Source organism: Cnephaeus nilssonii (genome assembly GCF_951640355.1).
Source record: "Cnephaeus nilssonii genome assembly, chromosome: 11".
In the NCBI taxonomy this organism is placed as follows: Eukaryota; Metazoa; Chordata; class Mammalia; order Chiroptera; family Vespertilionidae; genus Cnephaeus; species Cnephaeus nilssonii.
The window spans coordinates 37303268-37323426 of record NC_137082.1 but is presented as its reverse complement, the minus strand read 5'-3'; the positions used below and the strand labels follow the sequence as shown (position 1 = coordinate 37323426).

Below are 20159 nucleotides of genomic sequence, written 5' to 3'. Positions count from 1 at the left end.
TGAGCATGTGTCCACATTTCTGTTGGGTATGTACATACTTAGGAGAGGAATTGCTGAATCCCAGGATAGATGTCTGTTCAGCTTTAGCCAAAGTTTTCCAAAGTGGCTGTACCTGTTTGTACCCCTTCTGTAGTGTGTGAGAATCCTAGGTGATCCCCATTCTCACCCTCACCAGTACTTGGTATTAGGAATGTTTTCACTGTAGCCCCTTCAGTGGGTGTCAGCTCCATTTAGTGAGTCCCTCCTTTCCCCACTGATCTGTCACCTTTGTCATATAACAAGTTCCACAAATGTGTGTGTCTGTTTCTGGACTCCCCATTCCATTGATACATTTGTCGATCCCTCCACCCATGTGGTTAGGGAACCACATGTCCCTGCCTTCTTCCAGGAAAGCCTTTGGTTTCCACAGTGGCTCTGCAGAATGACCCGTGACCCTGGTGTCAGGCCTGTGTGGCCAGTGATCTGGGACTCCCTCAGGGCCGGCTGCAGTGAGTGGGTAGTCAGGCTCAGCACTGGGTTGAGCTGAGGGTCACTCAGGGCACATAGTCTAGGGCCAGGGTCAAGGATGTGGCTGGGACTGAACCTGGGCCAGTACTTGGGGCCCAATTGGAACTTGATTGGAGCTGGCTCTGTGTGGAGTTGAGGTCAGGGAGTCATGGGGCTCAATTTGGAGGCAGGAGGGGTTTCATGGGGTTCTGACTAGGGCCTGGTGCTGAGGTAGAGCAGAGGCTGTAGGAGATTAGGGCCTCCTGGGCCAGGGTGGGGTCCCCTTGGTGCTGATCTCCGGCCTTGACTGTGTGCTGTGGCTGAATGGCTCTGGGTGACCCTCAGGGAAGGCAGCAGGACTAAGCCAGGCAGGCCCTCACCTGCTCCCTGAGCTTTGCTGGGGTCAGGTGGGATATGTCCAGTCCTGGCCTGAGCCCCCTGGAGGGTCCCGAAGGTGGGGTCAAGCCCTCCCTGTGCCCCACTTACACTAGGTGACCTTAGGCAGTCCCTGCCCTTCTTAGTTCTTGGTTCATTCTGGCAATATTTCCATTCCTCCTAAGCCCCAGCACTGTTGTCAGTGTCCCCGTCATTCAAATCAAGAGGGATCCCAGCTCTGCCAGACTCACCGCATGTGCAAAAAGCTGTGCCAGCTGGATTGCTAGTCACGTGACTGAAAGGACCCTCTAGCCACGGTGGGTGCAGTACAGAGCACCCTGGTGGCTGCCTGGAGCTGACCTCAGCAATCTGTGAAACCAGCTCATTCCCACCTCCATCCCTGAGCCACTGTGCCCCTCTCAGTTTCCAAAGACTTTGTTTTTCCAGGAACACTGAGGTGACCGGGGAGATGCAGGCTCTAGTCCTAAAGGCCATATGACCTTTACCCCTGACCCCGCAGGGGCCCAGAACCTCCCCTGGGATTTGCTATGACGATTCCTGTAGTTCCTCCCCACTCTGCGCTCTACCTCCCAGGAGGCTGTTTCCCTCGGCACCTCTGTCCGCTCCCCGATGCTCGTCTGGTCGCAGCTGGACCTCGGGAGTGGGGGGTGGAGGGAGGGATGGGCAGCCATGGGGTGGGAGGAGAGGGTGGGAGGGTGTTTGGAGTCTCCTGGGCCCTTAATTTCACAGACCACAGACCACAGACACACGGACCAAAGCAGTGTTGAGCCTCTATTAGACTCCGCCTCTCGGAGGAGCCCACTCCCCGGGGCAGGGCAGAGGGGGGCCCTGTCACCCTGTCCTCTGGAGGACCGTGTGTGGTGAGGTTCGTGAGTTTGTGGCAGTGTCTGGGAAAGGGCTTCATGCCCCGCATGGGGTGCCCTTGAAGTGGAGCAGGCCCTTCCTGTGGGGCAGCCCGGGGATGGGCAGGCAGCAGCTGAGCCTGGGCTCTCCTTCGGGGCCTGCCCCCTGGCCCAGCCCCCTGGATGATCCTTCCTTGGAGGGTCACAGTGGGCACCCTGGCCTCACAGTGTGTGTGATCCTTGCCTGGCACTGCCTCTCTGGGCCTGTTTCCTCCACTGGGAGCGGGGCCCTCACCCCTCAGAGGGAGCCTCCCGAGTGGGTCCCCTGGGCGTGAGCAGTGCAGACTGTGTGTGTGTGGGGAGGTGACGGGGACAGGGGCCTGCACACGGGGGGCTTGGGAGGCCTAGTCGTCTTTGTCCTTGGCGCCGTGTTTGAGGATGCGGGTGAACTCCACGTAGTTGAAGTTGCCTTTCTTGTCAATGGGTGCCTCGCGGTACATCTCGTCCACTTCCTCATCGGTGAAGCGGTCACCCATGGTGGTGAGCAGTTCCCGAAGATGGTCCTCATGGATAAAACCTGGGGGTGGGGCCAAGGTACACGAGATCCAGGGACTCCGGCTGGGACACCGCCAACATCTCCCCCCTCAGAACCCCCCCCCCCCGACTCCTGTAGACCTTGTCGCCGATTGGGGTGGAGGGGGTGCAGGAAATGACACAGGCCTGGCCTCTGGTCAGTTTGAGCTCGCCAGGGCCCCAGAAGGTCGAGTTCTGCAGCGGGGTTGTCTGGGAGGTGTTTCTGTGGGGAACGTGGGGCTCAGTGTGGGAATTGGGTATGTCCTGCTTTTAGAGCATGAGCCCCAGAGTTCTGTTGCCTGAATTTGAATGCTGATCCCCCTTCTTCCTAGCTGTGTGACTTGGGGCAAGGTACTTACCCGCTCTGCTGTGCCTGTTTGAACTGGAGAATGGGGGTGAAAACAGTGCTGTGAAGGCTGTCAGGAAAATGTTCTGAGCACCCTTAGGCCTGTGTCCCCGAGAAACTGCTGAAACTACCACCGCCAGCTCACTCTGGCTTGTCCCTGGGCAAAGCTCGCTGTGGGACAGGAAGTCCTTCTAAGATTTGAGGATGTGGGCTGGTGTCTGTACCTTGTTGGCCAAAAGGGCCTGATCGTTTGGTTTCTGGAAAGATCTACAGCAGAGACAGAGTGTTGGGCCAGCAGGTGAACTAAGAAGTGGGAAGCCGTGGTGAAGGACGTGGGCTGTTTGGGTTTAGCATCTGGAGAGGGAACACCGTGTCTTTTAGAGTTCTGGTGCCAAAACCAGCAGAGGGGCGATATCTGTTCTCTGGGGGTGGGGGTGGGGGGCAGCGGCCCCAGCCCTGTCCAGGCCCCCGGGAGGCTGCCCACCTGAGGCCTCTTCGTCGAAGCAGGCAAAGGCATTGCGGATCACGTCCTCGGGGTCCGTGCCGTTCAGCTTCTCCCCAAACATGGTCAGGAACATGGTGAAGTTGATGGGTCCAGGGGCCTCGCTCATCATGCCCTCCAAGTACTCATCCGTGGGGTTCTTCCCTGTGGCGGGTGAGGCATTCACGCCTGTTGTCATCGCCCGTCCCCTCCCGCCTCCCTGGCCCTCTCTTCGTGGCCCAGAGTGTGAGTCCTGCAGACAGGTGATGGGAAGTTTTATATATAAACTGGAAGGCATCTTGCTGGGCAGCCAGCTGTCTGACTGCTCTCTCTTTGGGGTTCTCATGGGGGCCTTGATGAGTCTCCTCCTCGGGGCTGGATACCTGAGATCGGGAATGCTCTCGAACATGTCAGAGCTACCATCTGCTGACTGCTCACTGTGTCCGGGCTTCCCCTGCCTTATTGCATCTACCTTGGCACTACCCTGTACGGTCAGTATTCCTACACCCACTTCACGTGTGTGGAACCTGAGGCACAGAGGTGAGGTGACTTTGGTCACACGGCAAGGAAAGAGTGGAGCCGGCATTCGGACCCAGGCAGCCAGACCCCAGATTCTAGGCACTGTTTCAAAGGTGGTTAAAACAGTGAGGTTTGGTGTCACAAAGGCTCCGTGCCTCGGTTTCCCCTGCCTCTTAGGAGAATTAAGAAGATGAGGAAGGCAGTGGTTGTAAATGCACATAATAATTAGCACAGTCCTATGGACTCTAATCAACTGCTGAGTTCAAATCCCAGCTCTACCACTTAGAAGCTGTGTGACCGTGGGCAAATTACTTAAACCTCTCTGAGCTTCTGTTTCCTCATTTGTTTAATGGGAATGACGGTCACATCTACTCAGTAGAATTGCTTTGAAATTGACACTCTGATACCTGCAGAGCTGCTGCTTCTTATTTAATTTGCTGCTCTTGTTTTTTAACCTGAGGGCAATGTTCTTAACCAGAAGGCGGTGACTGGTCAGGGGACCCGCTGACAGGAGCTGCGAACAGGAGTGGGTTTTTCTGTGTGGACACCCAGGCCTGTCAGCAAGTCTCGGGGGCTCAGGGCCCTTCTCATAAGTGGGAAGGAAGCTTCGTGTCCCTGTTTCCTCTGAGCCTCACTCACCCTGCTGTGTCCCCAGGGATGGCTGAGGCCTGGGAGGAGCTTTGGCATCAGGACCCACAGCCCCTCCCCTCATCAGGCCTCAGTCCTCCTCCCTGCAGGCGACCTCCTTGGGGAGGGAACCTTCAAGTAAGTCTGGCCGGAAGCTGGGAGAGGTTTGGCGCCCAGGGTGGGGGGGCCGTGTCTGATGTCACCCTTCCCACTCAGGGTTGCCCAGTCCTCCCACCAGACAACACCGTGGGTGCATGAGGGCCACAGGCACCAAGTGGGGCCACCCAGCTGTGAGGAGCAGTGCCAGGGAATGACAGGCCCATGTGGCCCCAGAGCGTCGGGGCTTGAATACCACAGGCTGCCTTCTCCGCTGCCAGAGGCTCCCTCTTCCCCAGCCAGTGTTTGGCCCGGATGCTCCCATCTGGAAACAGGGGGCGCCTGGAACTGGGGCTGAGGGTGGTTGTCTGGCCTGCATGTGAGGAGGGTTGTGGGGCAGGGCCACAGGCTGGGGTGGTGGTGTCTGGAGGCCTGGCCTCTGGGCTCAGTTTCCCCATCTGAGCAATGGTGAAACTAGATTCCCGAGCCCTTTCAGCTCTAAGATTCTGATTCTGGGGAAGTCACGGGAGTCAGAGAGGCTCTGAGAGCCTGGCACAGGTGACCTCTGAAGGAGCAGAGGTGCTCTGGCCTCCCCTCTAAGCCTCAGTTTCCCCATCTGTACAATGGAAAGTATGCAGTTCAGATTTTCTTTCAGTCGCTGACTCCTTTCCTTAAATCAGGTGGGGAGGTCCAGCCCGCGGGCCTTATAAGGCTCACGAAATCATTTGGTCTGGTCCTGCCAAGGCAACCACAGGCGGGACTTGAAATTCAATAAATCTAGGAGCTTTTTCATAGCAACATAAATTTATATTTAATTATACACTGAGCGGCCAGATTATTATGATCTCTGAACGCATAATAATCTGGCCACTCAGTGTATATCCTATATAATAAAAGGCTAATATGCAAATTGTCCCCTCGACCAGGAGTTCGACCAGCAGGCAGGCCGGCCAACCGCCCATGTCCCCTCCCCAAGGCCAGGCTGGCCGGACCCCACCCATGCACGAATTCATGCACCGGGCCTCATACATACACACACACACACACAGACACACACACACACACACACTCTGAGTGGCCAGATTATTATGCGTTCAGATATCATAATAATCTGGCCACTCAGTGTATTTAGTGAATGATGTTATAAATATCCAAATGGCTGTTGGCAGAAAAAAGGTTCTCCACCTTTGCTTTAAATGAAATGGTATAAGGCAGCCCAATCCACACATCTGCCTGAGGCAGTCCTGCCCTGGGGTGAGCCTGTCTGCCGAACTGCCGTGCCTCCGTTTCCCTATCTGTTAAAAGGGGAAAGTAATGGCACTTACTCTCAGGGTGGGTACCACATGTCACTACACAGGAAGTGCTCCATAGTGATGAGCGGCCTATAGCCTACTCCAGGGGCAGAACCTTCCCGGGCCCACGTAGACCCCACCCACGCCTGTCCCTACTCACCCAGGGAGGCCAGCATGTCATGCAAGTCCTCCTTGTCAATGAAGCCATCTCGGTTCTGGTCGATCATGTTGAAGGCCTCCTTAAACTCCTGGATCTGGGACTGGTCAAACATCGCGAAGACATTGGATGTGGCCCGCTGTGGCCGCTTCTTGGTGGTCTTGGCCTTGGCCCGCTTGCTGGACATCTTGGCTTCAGGTGGGTGGGGCTTCCCTGCAGGAAGTGCATGTGGCGGGGGAGCCTGTGACTGTGCCTGGCATTCAAGGCCTCCCACAGGCTTGGGGCTCCTACCACTCAGCTCACCCCAAAGCAGACATGCAAGGCCCTTTAACTTCCGCTGTCTCTCTGAGTGAATTTCCTCATCTGGGACTGGGGACATGAGGAGGGCCCAGAAGGAGTGATTGATTGACTTAGTGCTCGAGAAGGCCCTGGAACGGTGCCAGGCGCGGAGTGCATTATTTTTGCTGTGACTGTTTGGGTAAAACGCTTAGGATTGGGTTCAATGCCAGCCATTTGCCAGCCATTTCCATGCTTATCGCTTTTAATCCCTAATAGCATTTACAAGCTGTTCATCTCTCAAATGACAAGGTGGGGCTCCCTGCCACCCCCCAGCAGGAAGGAGCTGGATCTGTGGCCCTGCATTCCTGACATTCCTCCTCCCCTCTCCTCCTCCCCATCCCTCTGTGCTCCCTGCTCTGGAGGTTCTGGAAGGCCAGGCTCTGGGCAGTTTCCCTCCCCACAGCTGCCCACACTTGACCAGCCCCTAGGTGGGTGGTCCTACTGCTTATTCTCATTCTTCGGTGCTTATAGGGGCGTGAGGCCCCCTCAGGCTGAGAAGCCAGCTTCTTGTCCCGCTTCTTTAGACCTGGTCTTTTAGCCTCTAGCCGGTCTCTCCCATCCATACAGACTGAGACCTGCACCTGTCACTTCACCTTCAAGCCCTCAAAGGTTCCTGCACCACCCGGAGCAAGTCTGGCCCCTCAGCCTGGTATTCAAGGCCCTTCTCTCTGGCTGACCCCGGGACCCTCACTGTCCCTCCTGCCCTGTGGTCCTGTCGGTCAGCTCGAGGAGCACTCACAGCCACACAATTTGGGGTTAAAAAAAAAAAAAGAGGCAGAAAAGGCTTTCTGGAGGCCCTGGACCAAGGGTTCAGCACAGAGGAAAGAGGAGGCAGCAGCCTGGAGCTTGGCCAGGCCCAGACTGCCCCGGCCGAGAGCCATACAAGCACTTGGCCTTTAGGGTAAGCTGTACCCTAGGTACCCCCAGACTTTCCTTCTTGGACTCTCCCCCTGGGATGTGCTTCTTCTCCAGCCCAGTTCTTGAGACACCCCTTGGGGCGCAGTTCCTCACCTTTGCTTTGACAATCAGCATGTGAAGGTCTCTCCCTCACCCTCAGTCAGGCTGTTGTAAATCCCAGTGTCCACCAAAGCCCACAGGGGGGCTAATAGATGCTTGTCTGTCAGATGACGGTGAGGGCAACTGTGGCTGGTCTACTGTCCCTACTGTACAGACGGGGAAACTAAGGCCCAGCAAAGGGCTTTCCCCCTGAACCCTTGTCATGGTTGTGGGGGCTGCCCCTAACGGCCAAGTGCTTGTATGGCTCTCGGCCGGGGCAGTCTGGGCCTGGCCAAGCTCCAGGCTGCTGCCTCCTCTTTCCTCTGTGCTGGACCCCTTGGTCCAGGGCCTCCAGAAAGCCTTTTCTGCCTCTCTCTCTCTCTCTCTCTCTCTCTCTCTCTCTCTCTCTCTCTCTCCCCCTCTCCCTCTCCCTCTCTTTTTAACCCCAAATTGTGGGGCTGTGAGTGCTCCTCGAGCCATCTCCAGGCCTCTGTCCTATGATCATGTTCAAGTCATTGTCGGGTTTTGGCCTCGGAGATCTTATTTCCTGAGATGGGAGCCTGGCTACCCCAGCCCTTACCCAGGGCCACAGATGCCTGTAGTCAGAGCCACTGGCTGCTGAGTCCCACTCGGCCGGCACGCCTGGCCCTCGCATGCTCCGGGCAGGCAGGCAGGAGCCCTCCGCCCCCATGAGTGGGACAGTGCCCTCAGCAGGGAGGGCCGTGCCCTCCTGTGGTTTGGTGCTTTCAGGGGCCCAATCCTTCCCTGAGCAGGTGCCCGTGGGGCACTTGGATGATGGCACCCACAGGAGGCAGCCAAGGAGAAGTCCGCTGTCCCCAGCAGGGGCTGTGACGGTCATCCTCATTCCCATCCGCAAAGCTCCAGGGCAGACGTGGCCAGGAGGAGGGAGCCACGGCCAGAGGCAGGAATGAGCAGGAGCTCACCACAGCTCTGGTCCCGGATGGGCCCCTCTGCCGTCATGACTGAGAGCACAGACCTTTACAGTTTGTCCATGCCAGCAATCTTGGGAAAGGGGGAGGGGGGTGCCCCAATGTGCAGTTAAAAGAACTGAGGCTTAAGAAGGGAAGTGGAATGCCCATGAGAGGGGTGGAGTTCAACTGGGAGCCAGGACCCCGGGGCTGGGCTTGGGTCAATGGTGGCTAATGGCCCTTGGTGCCCTCCAGGCCTGAGCACAGAGGAAACGTATATCCTAAGAGGCGCATGTGGCAGCTGAGGGCTCTGTGTGACCAGAGGCACTTTCTAGGCTTGGTTGAGGGACTGGGGTCAGAGATAGGCTGGGCCCTTAGCCCCAGGGTCATCACCTGCCCGGACTTGGGGTCCTGGACACCAGGGATCAGAGTTGGTACTTGGCTGTAACGAGGTGCCACCTCCCCCCATAACAGCAAAGACAAGGCCTCCGCTCCCCATTACCTCATGGTCCCTGAGGCTGGCAGTGCCAGATGCCTCCTAGTGAGCCCACCTCGTCTGAGGCTGTGACCTGACGCTGAGCAGCCAGAGTAGCTGGAGGGCTGGGGAAGAGCAGGGCCAGAGTCTCTGGTCCGGCCCCAAGGGCTGAGCCTCCCAGGGGTGAGCCGACAGGGCCCTTGGCAGACCTTCCCCAGGCAACAGGCACAAATGGGCAGATGCCTGGCACACAGCTTCGGTGCGTACGGGATGGGGTTACCCCATCCATCCCTCTCCCCTGCCCCAGGACAAATATGTTCTGGAGGGATCTCATGGGGCCTGACAGGGCTGTTTTCTGTCCGAGACGCACATGACATGGGACTGTCCACCAGGGCAGGGGACACAGCCCCCTGCCCGATTCCCGGCACCGGAGCTCTGGGCTTGGGACTCCACAGCCAAGGGACCCGACAGTCTTCCTTTGCCCAAGGACCACTGGTTCCCAGAGCCCAGAACAGTCCCCTGCTGCCCGGTCCCCGCCAGAATCCCTGTGGGACCCGAGCCACGTCGCAGCCCCAAACCCACAACAGCTGTCCCTGCCCAGAGACGCCCCGACATCCCATCCGTGGGGCCGGCCCCCGGTTCCTGCCGGGCCGTCATACCGCCCACTCGAGACCACCCGGGAGGCGCCCACCTGGTGCGGAGAAGGTTCTCTCTGGGTGCGCAGAGCGGGTGCGGAGCCGGGTGCGGAGCCGCCGTCGGGTGGGTCGGGGAGGCGCGGGCTGAGCGGGGCGGGCTGCCGGGCCTTACAAGGCAGAAGAATGTGCGCGCTGGGGGGCGGGGCCTGGGCAGCCAATCCGGCCCTTATTTGGCCTCCACCCTTGGGCTGGAAGGCGGGGGCGCTGCTGGTGATCCTCACACCCCCCTTCCTGCGACTAGGGCCTCCCCCCTTCTTGGAGACGGGGGAGGTGATGGGGTGAGTGCCCGTCCCCCCTCGTCCCCGCAGCCTGCGGAGGGGGGTTTAGCTGGGCCGTCCCCTCTCCAGCGAGGCCAGCAACACATCCAGGGACCTCCAGCTCTCAGAGCCTACCCCCAGCTTCCCCCCAAGTCCCACTGCCCGGCGCCGTCCCTGGGGGAGGCCTTCCTTCCGCCAGACCGAGTGTGGCTGTTTTCCAGGCCCAGGGAGGAGGCGTCAGAGAGGAGCAGGCCCCTGCGGTGAGGGGCGCAGGTGGGGGTCAGGCAGGACTAAGCTGGTGACAGCCCACCTCCTGTACAATGGGGGGTGGTGATGAGGATTCAGTGGCAGAGTGAGTGGCTGAAAGAGTCTTGTAACCTGTCCAGCCCTGACCAGTGTGCTCAGTGGTTATAGCGTCAGCCTGCCCACCGAAGGGCCGCAGGTTCAATTCCTGGTCAAGGGCACGTACCTCCCTTGTGGGTTCGCTCTCCATTCCCCAAAGGGTTCCTGCGGGAGGCAACCAGTCAAGGTGTCTCTCAAACATTGATGTTTCTCTCCTGCATGCCCCACACTGGGGATCGAGCCCCAAATCTGGGCATGTGCCCTGACTGACTGCTAATCAAACCGGATGACCTCTTGGTGCATGGGTTGATGCTCAACCACTGAGCCACACTGGCTAGGCTCATTGAGTGAGTCCTTTCCATGGATCAAACCCGCAGCCTGGGCATATCAGGATGGTGATGTAACCAACTGAGCTACCTGCCCAGGGCTGTTGATTTTGTTTTTTCGATTCCATATATAAGTGAAATCATCTGGCATTTGTCTTTCTCTGTCTGACTTATTTCACTTAACATAATACTCTCTAGGTCTATCCATGTTGTTGCAAATTGCAAGATTTCATTCTTTCTTATGGTTGAGTCATATTCCATTGTATATACCACTTCTTTATCCATTCATCTATGGATGGACACTTAGGTTGCTTCCTTATCCTGCTATTGTGAATAATACTGCAGTAAACATAGGGATGTATATATGTCTTTTCGATTTAGTGTTTCGGGTTTCTTTGGATAAATACCCAGAAGTGGAGTTGCTGGGTCCTTCTTTGTCTCTTGTTACAATCTTTGTTTTACAGTCTTCTCTGGTATAAGTATTGCTACTCCAGCTTCTTTGTTTTTCTGTTTCCATTTTCATGAACTATCTTTCTCTATCCCTTTACTATCAGTCTGTGTGTGTCTTTCCATCTGAAGTGAGTCTCTTGTAAACAGCATATGTAAGGGTCTTGTTTTCTTATCCATACAGTCACTCTATGCCTTTTGATTGGAACATTTAGTCCATTTGCATTTAAAGTAATTGTTGATACATATATATTTATGGCCATTTTGTTCATTTTTTTTCATATTTTTATTTTGAGAGCATGTTTATTAAAGCTGGGAACAGTGAAGCAAGGAAGGGCTCAAATAGAAGAAACAACAGGAGAGAGAGCCTGGATGGTGCTCCTTTGGCTCACTAAGAAGAGAGAGAAAAAGTGGGGCTTGGAGACAGGTTCAGGAGGTTAGCCTGGGATGAGCTGGGGTTAGCCTGGTTGCAAATCTTATAGGATCCCTTAGAGTTGAGGAGATGCATGACTGAGAGTGAAGAGGGGGAAGGGAAAGGCTTGGGCTTACTGCTGGGAGGGGAGTTCATGCCTCTTTTACTTCTTTTTAAAGGAGACCCTTGAACATTTCTTATAATACTGCTTTGGTGGAGATGAACTCCTTTAGCTTTTTATTGTCTGGGAAGTTCTTTATCTGTCCTGAATGATAGTTTTTGTGGGTAGAGTAATCATGGTTCTAGGTCCTTGCTTTGCATCATTTTGAATATTTCTTTTCTTTTTCCTTTTCTTTTTTAAATAAAGGGACATAGCAAACACTGAGGTGGGGAGTGAATTTTTAAAAAATATGTGTGTGTTTTTAAATTGTTTTTTTTAGAGAGCAGAAGGAAGGGGGGGGGGGAGAGAGAGAGAGAGAGAGAGAGAGAGAGAGAGAGAGAGAGAGAGAGAGAGAAAGAAAGAAACGTTGATGAGAGAGAACCATCGATTGGCTGCCTCCTGCACGCTCTGTACTGGGGCTCAAGCCTGCAATCTGAGGATGTGCCCTGACCAGGGAATTGAACTGGTGACCTCTCAGTGCATGGGATGACGCTCAACCAACTGAGCCACACTAGCCAGGGCACTTTGATATTATTAGCCAGTACCTCTGGCTTGCAAAGTTTCTGCTGATAGTCTTATGGGAGCTCCCTTGTAGGTAACTGCTTTTCTCTTGCTGCTTTTAAGAGTCTCTCTTTGTCTTTAACCCTTGGCATTTTAATTATGATGTGTCTTGGTGTGGGCATCTTTGGGTTCCTCTTGTTCGGACCCTCTGCACTTCCTGGACTTGTATGTCTATTTTGTTTCCCAGATTATGGAAGTTTTCTGTCATTATTTTTTCAAATAGGTTTTCAATTTCTTGCTCTCCCTCTTCTCCTTCCAGCACTGCCATGATGTGAACGTTGGCAGGTTTGAAGTTGTACCAGAGGCTCCTTATACTATCCTCATTTTTCTGGAATATTTTTTCCTTTTGCTTTTCTGTTGGGTGTTTTTTTTTTTTTTTCCTGCTTCCTTATCTTCCATATCACTGATTTGATTCTCTGCTTTATCTACTCCACTCTTGATTCCCTGTAATATATTCTTCATTTCAGTTAGTGTATCCTTCATGTCTGACTGGTTCTTTTTTATGGTTCCCATGTCCTTTTTTATGCTATTGAAGTTCACACTGAGTTCCTTGAGCATCCTTATAACCACTGTTTTGAATTTTGTACCTGGTAATTTTAATTAAAAAACATTTTTTTGGCCCTAGCCAGTTTGGCTCAGTGGATAGAATGTAGGCCTGTGGACTGAAGGGTCCCAGGTTCGATTCAGGTCAAGGGTACATGCCTGGGTTGCAGGCTCGATCCTCAGTAGGGGATGTGCAGGAGGTAGCCAGTCAGTGATTCTCTCTCATCATTGATGTTTCTATCTCTCTCTCCCTCTCTGAAATCAATAAAGATATATTTTTAAAAATCCTTTACCCATTAAAAATATTATTTTTTGTTAATCCTCACCTGAGGATATTTTTCCCATTGATTTTTTAGAGAGTGCAAGGGCGGGCGGGAGGGAGGGAGGGAGAAAGGAAAGGAGAAAGAGAGAGAGAGAGAGAGATGTGAGAGAGACTCATTGATTGGTTGCCTCCTGCATATGCCCTGACTGGGGCCAGGGATTGAACCTGCAACCCAGGTACGTGCCCTGGACTGGGAGTTGAACCTGTGACCTTTCTGTGTGCAGGCCGGCGCTGTAACCATTGAGCACACCAGCCAGGGCTGTATCTGGTAATTTGCTTGACTCTATTTCTTTTTTTTTTTTTAAATATATTTTATTGATTTTTTACAGAGAGGAAGAGAGAGGGATAGAGAGTTAGAAACATCGATGAGAGAGAAACATCGATCAGCTGCCTCCTGCACAACCCCTACTGGGGATGTGCCCGCAACCAAGGTACATGCCCTTGACCGGAATCGAACCCGGGACCCTTCAGTCCGCAGGCCGACGCTCTATCCACTGAGCCAAACCGGTTTCGGCTTGACTCTATTTCATTTAGTTCTTTTTCTAGAGATTTCTCCTATTGTTTCATTTGGGACATGTTTCTTTGTCTCCTCATTTTGTCTGCTTTCCCGTGTGTGTTTTTATGTGCAGTCAAACCTTGTTTCTCAAACCTCTCCCATCTCGAACAATTCAGTTGTCAACCAAGTTGTTCACAGAAAAAATGTCTTGGTTGTCAAACCAAAACTTCAGTTGGTTTCAACTTGCCAACCCTTTCATGCTGATACCTCAGCATGACAAATAGTGTCTCAGGCAACAAACAGAGGAGAGAATGCTTTTGTTGCTGGGGAAATCAATGATTAGCACAATCTTAAAACATAAAGACGCCATCAAGAGTGCTAATGTTGCAAAGGGTGTGAATGTGCTCATAAAACAACAATTACAGGCAATTGAATAGGTAGAAAAACTGTTTTGATTGGATAAATGAAAAGCAGTTAGCTGGTGATAGCATTTCTGAGGCAGTGATATATAAAAAATTGTTTAAAAAACTGTTTAAAGCTAGTCGGGGGTGTTTAATAATTTAAGATAAGAAGTGCTTATTTATAAACAGTACATTATACATATACCGTGTATAAGAAAGGTTCAAAGATGGAATCGTTTGGGGGTCTGGAATGGATTAATTCAATTTCAATGATTTCTAATGGGAAAAAATGATTTGATTTTCGAACAGCCTTCCAGAACGAATTAAGTTAGAGAAATGGGGTTCCCTGTGTTAGGTAGAGCTGCTACATCTCCCATACTTGATAGAGTGGCCTTATGTAGTAGGTGTTCTGTAGGGCCCAGTGGTGCAGCCTTCCTGATCACCTGAGCCTGCAACAGAGGTCTGTGCTCTTTTTTTTTTTTCTTTATTGTTGAGATTATTACAGATGTCCCTCTTTTTCCCCCCCATAGCTCCCCTCCACCCAGTTCCCACCCCACCCCAGGCCCTGGCCACACTATTGTCTGTGTCCATAGGTACTGCATACATGCATATAAGATCTTTGTCTAATCTCTCCCCCCCCCACTTGAGAATCTTCAGTCTGTTCCATTTTCATTCTATTCCATTCACCAGTTTATTCTGTTCATCAGATTTTTTATTCATTTGATTTTTAGATTCACTTGTTGATAGATATGTATTTGTTGTCACTTTGTTGTTCATAATTTTTTACCTTTTTCTTCTTCCTCCTCTTCTTAATACCCTTCAGCATCCTATATAATAAAAGAGTAATATGCAAATTGACCATCACTCCAACACACAAGATGGCTGCCCCCATGTGGACACAAGATGGCCACCACAAGATGGCCAGCAGCGGAGGGTAGTTGAGAGGGACCAGGCCTGCAAGGGAGGGCAGTTGTGGGTGATCAGGCCAGCAGGGGAGGGTAGTTGGGAGGGACCAGGCCTGCAAGGGAGGGCAGTTGGTGGCAATCAAGCCTGCAGGGGAGGGCAGTTAGGGGTGACCAGGCCGGCAGAAGAGGGGAGTTGGGGGTGACCGGGCCTGCAGGGAAGGGCAGTTGGAGGGGACCCAGGCCTGCAGGGGAGAGCAGTTGGGGGGGACCAGGCCTGCAGGGGAGGGCAGTTAGGGGTGACCAGGCCTGCAGAGGAGGGCAGTTAGGGGTGACCAGGTCTGCAGGGGAGGGCAGTTAGGGGCAAACAGGCTGACAGGGGAGCAGTTAGGCATCAATCAGGCTGGCAGGGGAGTGGTTAGGGGGTGATCAGGCTGGCAGGCAGCAGTAGTTAGGGGCAATCAGGAAGGCAGGCAGGCGAGCAGTTGGGACCCAGCAGCCCTGGATTGTGAGAGGGATGTCCGACTACACGTTTAGGCCCAATCCTGTTGGACATCCCTCGAGGGGTCCCAGATTGGAGAGGGTGCAGGCTGGGCTGAGGGACACTCCCCCACCTCCCGTGCACGAATTTCGTGCACCGGGCCTCTAGTTTCATATAATACTGGTTTGGTGGTGATGAACTCCTTTAGCTTTTTCTTATCTGTGAAGCTCTTTATCTGATCTTCAATTCTGAATGATAGCTTTGCTGGGTAGAGTATTCTTGGTTGTAGGTTCTTGCTATTCATCGCTTTGAATATTTCTTGCCATTCCCTTCTGGCCTGCATAGTTTCTGTTGAGAAATCAGCTGACAATCGTATTGGTGCTCCCTTGTAGGTAACCAACTGTTTTTCTCTTGCTGCTTTTAAGATTCTCTCTTTCTTTTGCCCTTGGCATTTTAATTATGATGTGTCTTGGTGTGGTTCTCTTTGGATTCCTCTTGTTTGGGGTTCTCTGTACTTCCTGGACTTGTAAATCTATTTCTTTCACCAGGTAGGGGAAGTTTTCTGTCATTATTTCTTCAAATATGTTTTCAATATCTTGTTGTCTCTCTTCTTCTGGCACCCCCATAATTCGGATGTTGGTATGCTTGAAGTTGTCCCAGAGGTTCCTTACACTATCTTCATGTTTTTTTATTCTTTTTTCTTTTTGCTCTTCCAGTTGGGTGTTTTTTGCTTCTTCGTATTTCAAATCATTGACTTGATTCTTGGGATCCTCTAGTCTACTGTTGAATCCTTGTATATTATTCTTTATTTCAGTTAGTGTATGCTTAATTTCTGACTGGTCCTTTTCCATTTTTTTGACATTCTCACTAAGATCCTTGAAGGTCTAAGTTCCTCAGAGGTTTCTAGAAGATTCTTGAGTAACCTTATAACTGTGGTTTTGAACTCTATATTCAGTATTTTGCTTTCTTCCATTTCTTTCATCTGTGACATGTTTCTTTGTCTTCACATTTTGGCTGCTTCCCTGTATTTGTTTTTATGTATTGGGTAGCTCCTAAGTCTCCTTGAGTTGATAGAGTGGCCTTGTGTAGTAGGTGTCCTATAGGGCCCAGTGGCTCAGCTTCCCCAATCACCTGAGGTGGACACTCTTGGTACACTCCTTTGTGGGCTGTGTGCACAGTCTTGTTGTAGTTGAGCCTTGATTGTTGTTGGTATTACTGGGAGGAATTGACCTCCAGGCTAATTGGCTGTGGGGACCAGCTGCGACTACAGTGGGAGAGCTGCTGTGCAGGAGACACCCTTATGGAGCAAGACTTGCTTCAGTGGGGCTTTGGTGCTCACTGAGTCTGCCCCTTGAGTGTGTCACTTATGGATGTGAAGAGTTGTAATCTGGTATGGTCTCACTCTGACCACTGGGTACACTGGCTCTTGGATCTCCAAGGAGGTGCAAAGTCAGCCACTGCCTGGGGCCACCCAGCAGGAGCTACAGAGAGATCTTCAGATTCCTCCTCTTTGTATCGGGTTTGGAAGTACCCAGAGGAGGCTTAGCTGTGAAGCAAGGCAGGCTGGTGTTGGTGCCAGCCTTGGGCCTTTTATTGATAGCTTTGGGACTCCCTGACCCAGCTGCAGCTTGTTTGACAGGGTTAAGCTGAGAAAGGACAGGCCATTCATATGCAAAAGCCACTGCGCACAGCTTGGGTGGGGTTGTAAATTGGGTGGGGCGGGGTCTCAGGGAATCTCCAGGGTGGAGCGAACAGAAATGTCTGCCAGGCAGCCCTGCACTCTGGAGGTCCCAGCACAGGAACAATGACTGCTTTGAGCACCTCCATCTGGAAGAAACCGCCCCGTGTTCCTGCCTCGATGCCAGACAGTCCAGTTTCTCCCCATATCTGTCTGGGTCCCCCAGAGCCTCGCCTGGCACTGGAGCTCAGAGCAAGCGGGAGCTTGTAAATCCAGTTCACGGTGCCGCCTTTTAAGAGGAGCAGCTGGGTCTCCAGCAGCCTGTGTGTCACTCAGCCCCAATCCACACTGGTTTTTACAGTCCGTAGTTCTTACTGCCCATAGGGACTTCTTTTCCCAGCTCTGGGACCCTGGGCTGGGCATCTGGTGTGGGGCTGGGACTCCTTGCTCCTCCAGGCGGCCTCCTCAGAGGTGATCTCCCTCTGGATTAAAAAAGCGGCACACCCAGGTGCCGGACCAGCCCATTCCACGCCTCTGCACCTCCTACCAGTCTCAGTGTGCTTCCTTCTTTACCTCTCTAGTTGTAGTACTTCCACTCCGCCAGCTTTCCCGCGGTTCTGGATGATAGTTCTGTATTTTAGTTGTAATTTTGATGTGGTGGTAGGAGGCAGAAAGTACAGGTGTTAACCTATGCTGCCATCTTGGTTCCTCTCCGAGGTATGTGCTCTTGACCAGAATTGAACCCAGTACCCTTCAGTCTGTGGGCTGATCCTCTAGCCACTGAGCCAAACCAGCTAGGGCTGTTTTATAGTTTTTGACACCTAATTGGGAAGGTGAGCTATTCCTCCCAATTTTTTTTTATTTTTTATTAAGTAGCATTTTATTTGCAGAGTCTCTCTGGGGACAGAACCAGGATCTTCTCTGTGGCCTAGGTAGCCCTAGCCCACAGGCCTGGGGCCTTAGTCCTGGGCACTGGCTTTCAGAGTTGCTTTGTACTTCCCTATTATCTCCTTGGGTAACGGCACCCGGGCCGGGCGGGGCACCTGCCCTTCCTCCTCACAGATGCTCTCCCGCAGGTAATACTTTCAAGGTCCAAAGTGGGCTGGGTGAGAAAGCTGCTCTTTCTCCTGCTCTTCTTGCGTGAGGGTTTCCTCATTCTTCCCCAGGATTTTTTTGATGTGCTCCATGATCTCTTTATTGCTCTTGGTCTCTACATCCACGAGAACCTGCTCACCAGTATCTGAATAGACTTGAAGGAAGGGTGATGGTGTCATGTTCTTAAACATCATGATCTGCACCCAAGGGTTTTTGTATTGGATCTGAGGTATGTTGAAAAACTTAAATTTCCTGGCGCCTTCACCCAGCTTCCCGTGCCTGTTGTAATTTACCGTCATGACCTTCACCAAGTCCTTGAACACCACGTCCCCCTGGCCTCTCCTGATTTTTAACTGCCACATGTGGGTGTGGGAGTCGCCCAGTTCTACCCCTTCTACCAGTCTCAATGTAGCTTCTTCTTCTTTTTTTTTTTTTTTAATATATATATTTTATTGATTTTTACAGAGAGGAAGTGAGAGGGATAGAGAGCTAGAAACATCGATGAGAGAGAAACATCGATCAGCTGCCCCCTGCACACCCCCCACTGGGGATGTGCCCACAACCAAGGCACATGCCCCCGACCGGAATCGAACCTGGGACCCTTGAGTCCGCAGGCCGACGCTCTATCCATTGAGCCAAACCAGTCTCGGCAATGTAGCTTCTTCTTTACATCCTTAGTTGTAGGACCTCTGTTCAGCTAGATTTCAGGTGGTTCTGAATGATGGTTGTGCTGTAATGTAGCTGTAATTTTTTTAATGTGGTGGTGGGAGGTTCTGAGTACCATGTTACTATGCTGCCATCTTGACTGGACCCTACAAATACCTTTTGAGACCCTGCTTTCGATTTTTTGGGGTATATACCCACAAGTGAAATTGCTTGATCATTTGTTAATTCTATTTTTAATTCTTTTGAGGAGCTGCCATAGTGTTTTCCACAGAAGCTGTACCATTTAAATTCCCACCAACAGTGCACAAGGCTTCCAATTTCTCCACATCTTTGCCAACACATAGTTTTTCTTCTTAATTTTTTAATAATATCCTAATGGGTGTGAAGTGGTATCTCATTGTGGTTTTGATTTTCATTTCCCTAACAACTGTATCTTTTCATGTGCTTATTGGCCATTTATTTGTATACTTTAGAGAAATGTCTGTTGAAATTCTTTGCTCATTTAAAGTCAAGTTTTTGTTTTGTTGTTGAGTTGTAAGAGTTCTTTATATATTCCAGAATTCCTTATCAGGTATATGATTTGCAAAAATTTTCTCCCATTCTATGGGATTTTCTGTTTAAAAATGTATAACAATTATATAATTCACTTTTTAAGTGTAAAAAGTTATACAACCATCACCACTATGAAATTCCAGAACATTTTTCACCACCCCCAGAAGAAACTTTGAACTTATCAGCAGTCACTCTCCCCACCCCATTTTCCTCCCATCCCTTGGCAAATACTGATTTAACTTCTGTCACTGAATTTGTTTACTCTGGAAATTTAATGTAAATGGAATCACAAAATATGTGGCCTTTTGTGATGGGCTTATTTCATTTAGCATGTTGTCAGGGTTCATCCATGGTGTAGCATGTATTGATACCTCATTCTTTTTATTGCTTAATAGTATTCCACTCTCTTGACATGCCACATTTTGCTTGTTTTCATCAGTTGATGAACATTTGGGTGGTTTCCACCTTTTGGCCATTATGAATGCTGCTGTTATGAACATTGGCATACAAGTTTATATGTGAATGTTTTCACTTTTTTTGGATATTTATCTAAGAGTTGAATTGCTGCTTCATTTGGTATTTCTGTTTAAATATTGTAGGAACTTCCAAACTGTTTTTCACAATGCTGCACCGTTTTACATTCTCACCAGTAACGTGTGAGGGTTCTGATTTCTCCACATCCTCACTAACACTTTTCTTCTAGTCATCCTCCTGGAGGTGAAGTGGTATCTCATTGTGGTTTCAATTTGCATTTCCCTAATAACTAATGGTGCCTGGACCAAGGGTGGGGAGTGAACCTGCAACCCAGGTATGTGCCTTTTACCAGGAATCAAATCCCTGACCCTTCGGTGCACAGGCCAACAGCCTGACCACTGAGCACACTGGCCAGGGCTCAGTGTGGTTTTGATTAGAATTTCCCTAGTGACTAGTTATGTTGAACATATTTTGTTGTTGTTGAACGTCTTTTCATGTGCTTATTGGATATTTATTTATCTTCTTTGGAGAAATGATAATTCAGATGATTTGCCCATTTTGAAATTTGTTTTTTTTTGTTTTGTTGGGTTGCAAAGGTGCTTTATATATACTATTGCACCCTTACCAGACATATGACTTGCAAACATTGTTTCTCATACTGTGGATTGTTTCATTTTCTTGGTAGTTTTAGAAGTGGAAGTTTTTTTTGTGTGTGTTTTTTAAAAATATATATTTTATTGATTTTTTACAGAGAGGAAGGGAGAGGGATAGAGAGTTAGAAACATTGATGAGAGA

At 51.1% G+C, this 20159-nt stretch overlaps 1 protein-coding gene, 1 long non-coding RNA gene and 1 pseudogene across 5 annotated transcripts in view; 1 reads left to right on the top strand and 2 right to left on the bottom strand.

Moving 5' to 3' along the window:
• Window positions 1-20159, top strand: part of LOC307106885 — a 124455-nt gene that overhangs the window by 27796 nt on the left and 76500 nt on the right. The window lies entirely within an intron of this gene.
• Window positions 1633-9392, bottom strand: MYL9 (myosin light chain 9). The gene is made up of 4 exons (XM_079784921.1): window positions 9246-9392; window positions 5819-6028; window positions 3128-3289; window positions 1633-2301 (listed from the first exon to the last, which is right to left on the bottom strand). The coding sequence occupies exons 2-4, from the start codon at window positions 6000-6002 to the stop codon at window positions 2129-2131; spliced, it is 519 nt and encodes a 172-aa protein (XP_079641047.1). The 5' UTR covers window positions 6003-6028; window positions 9246-9392; the 3' UTR covers window positions 1633-2128.
• Window positions 17537-18087, bottom strand: LOC307107559 (small ribosomal subunit protein mS25-like; annotated as a pseudogene). Its single transcript has one exon. The product of its transcript is annotated as a small ribosomal subunit protein mS25-like (transcript).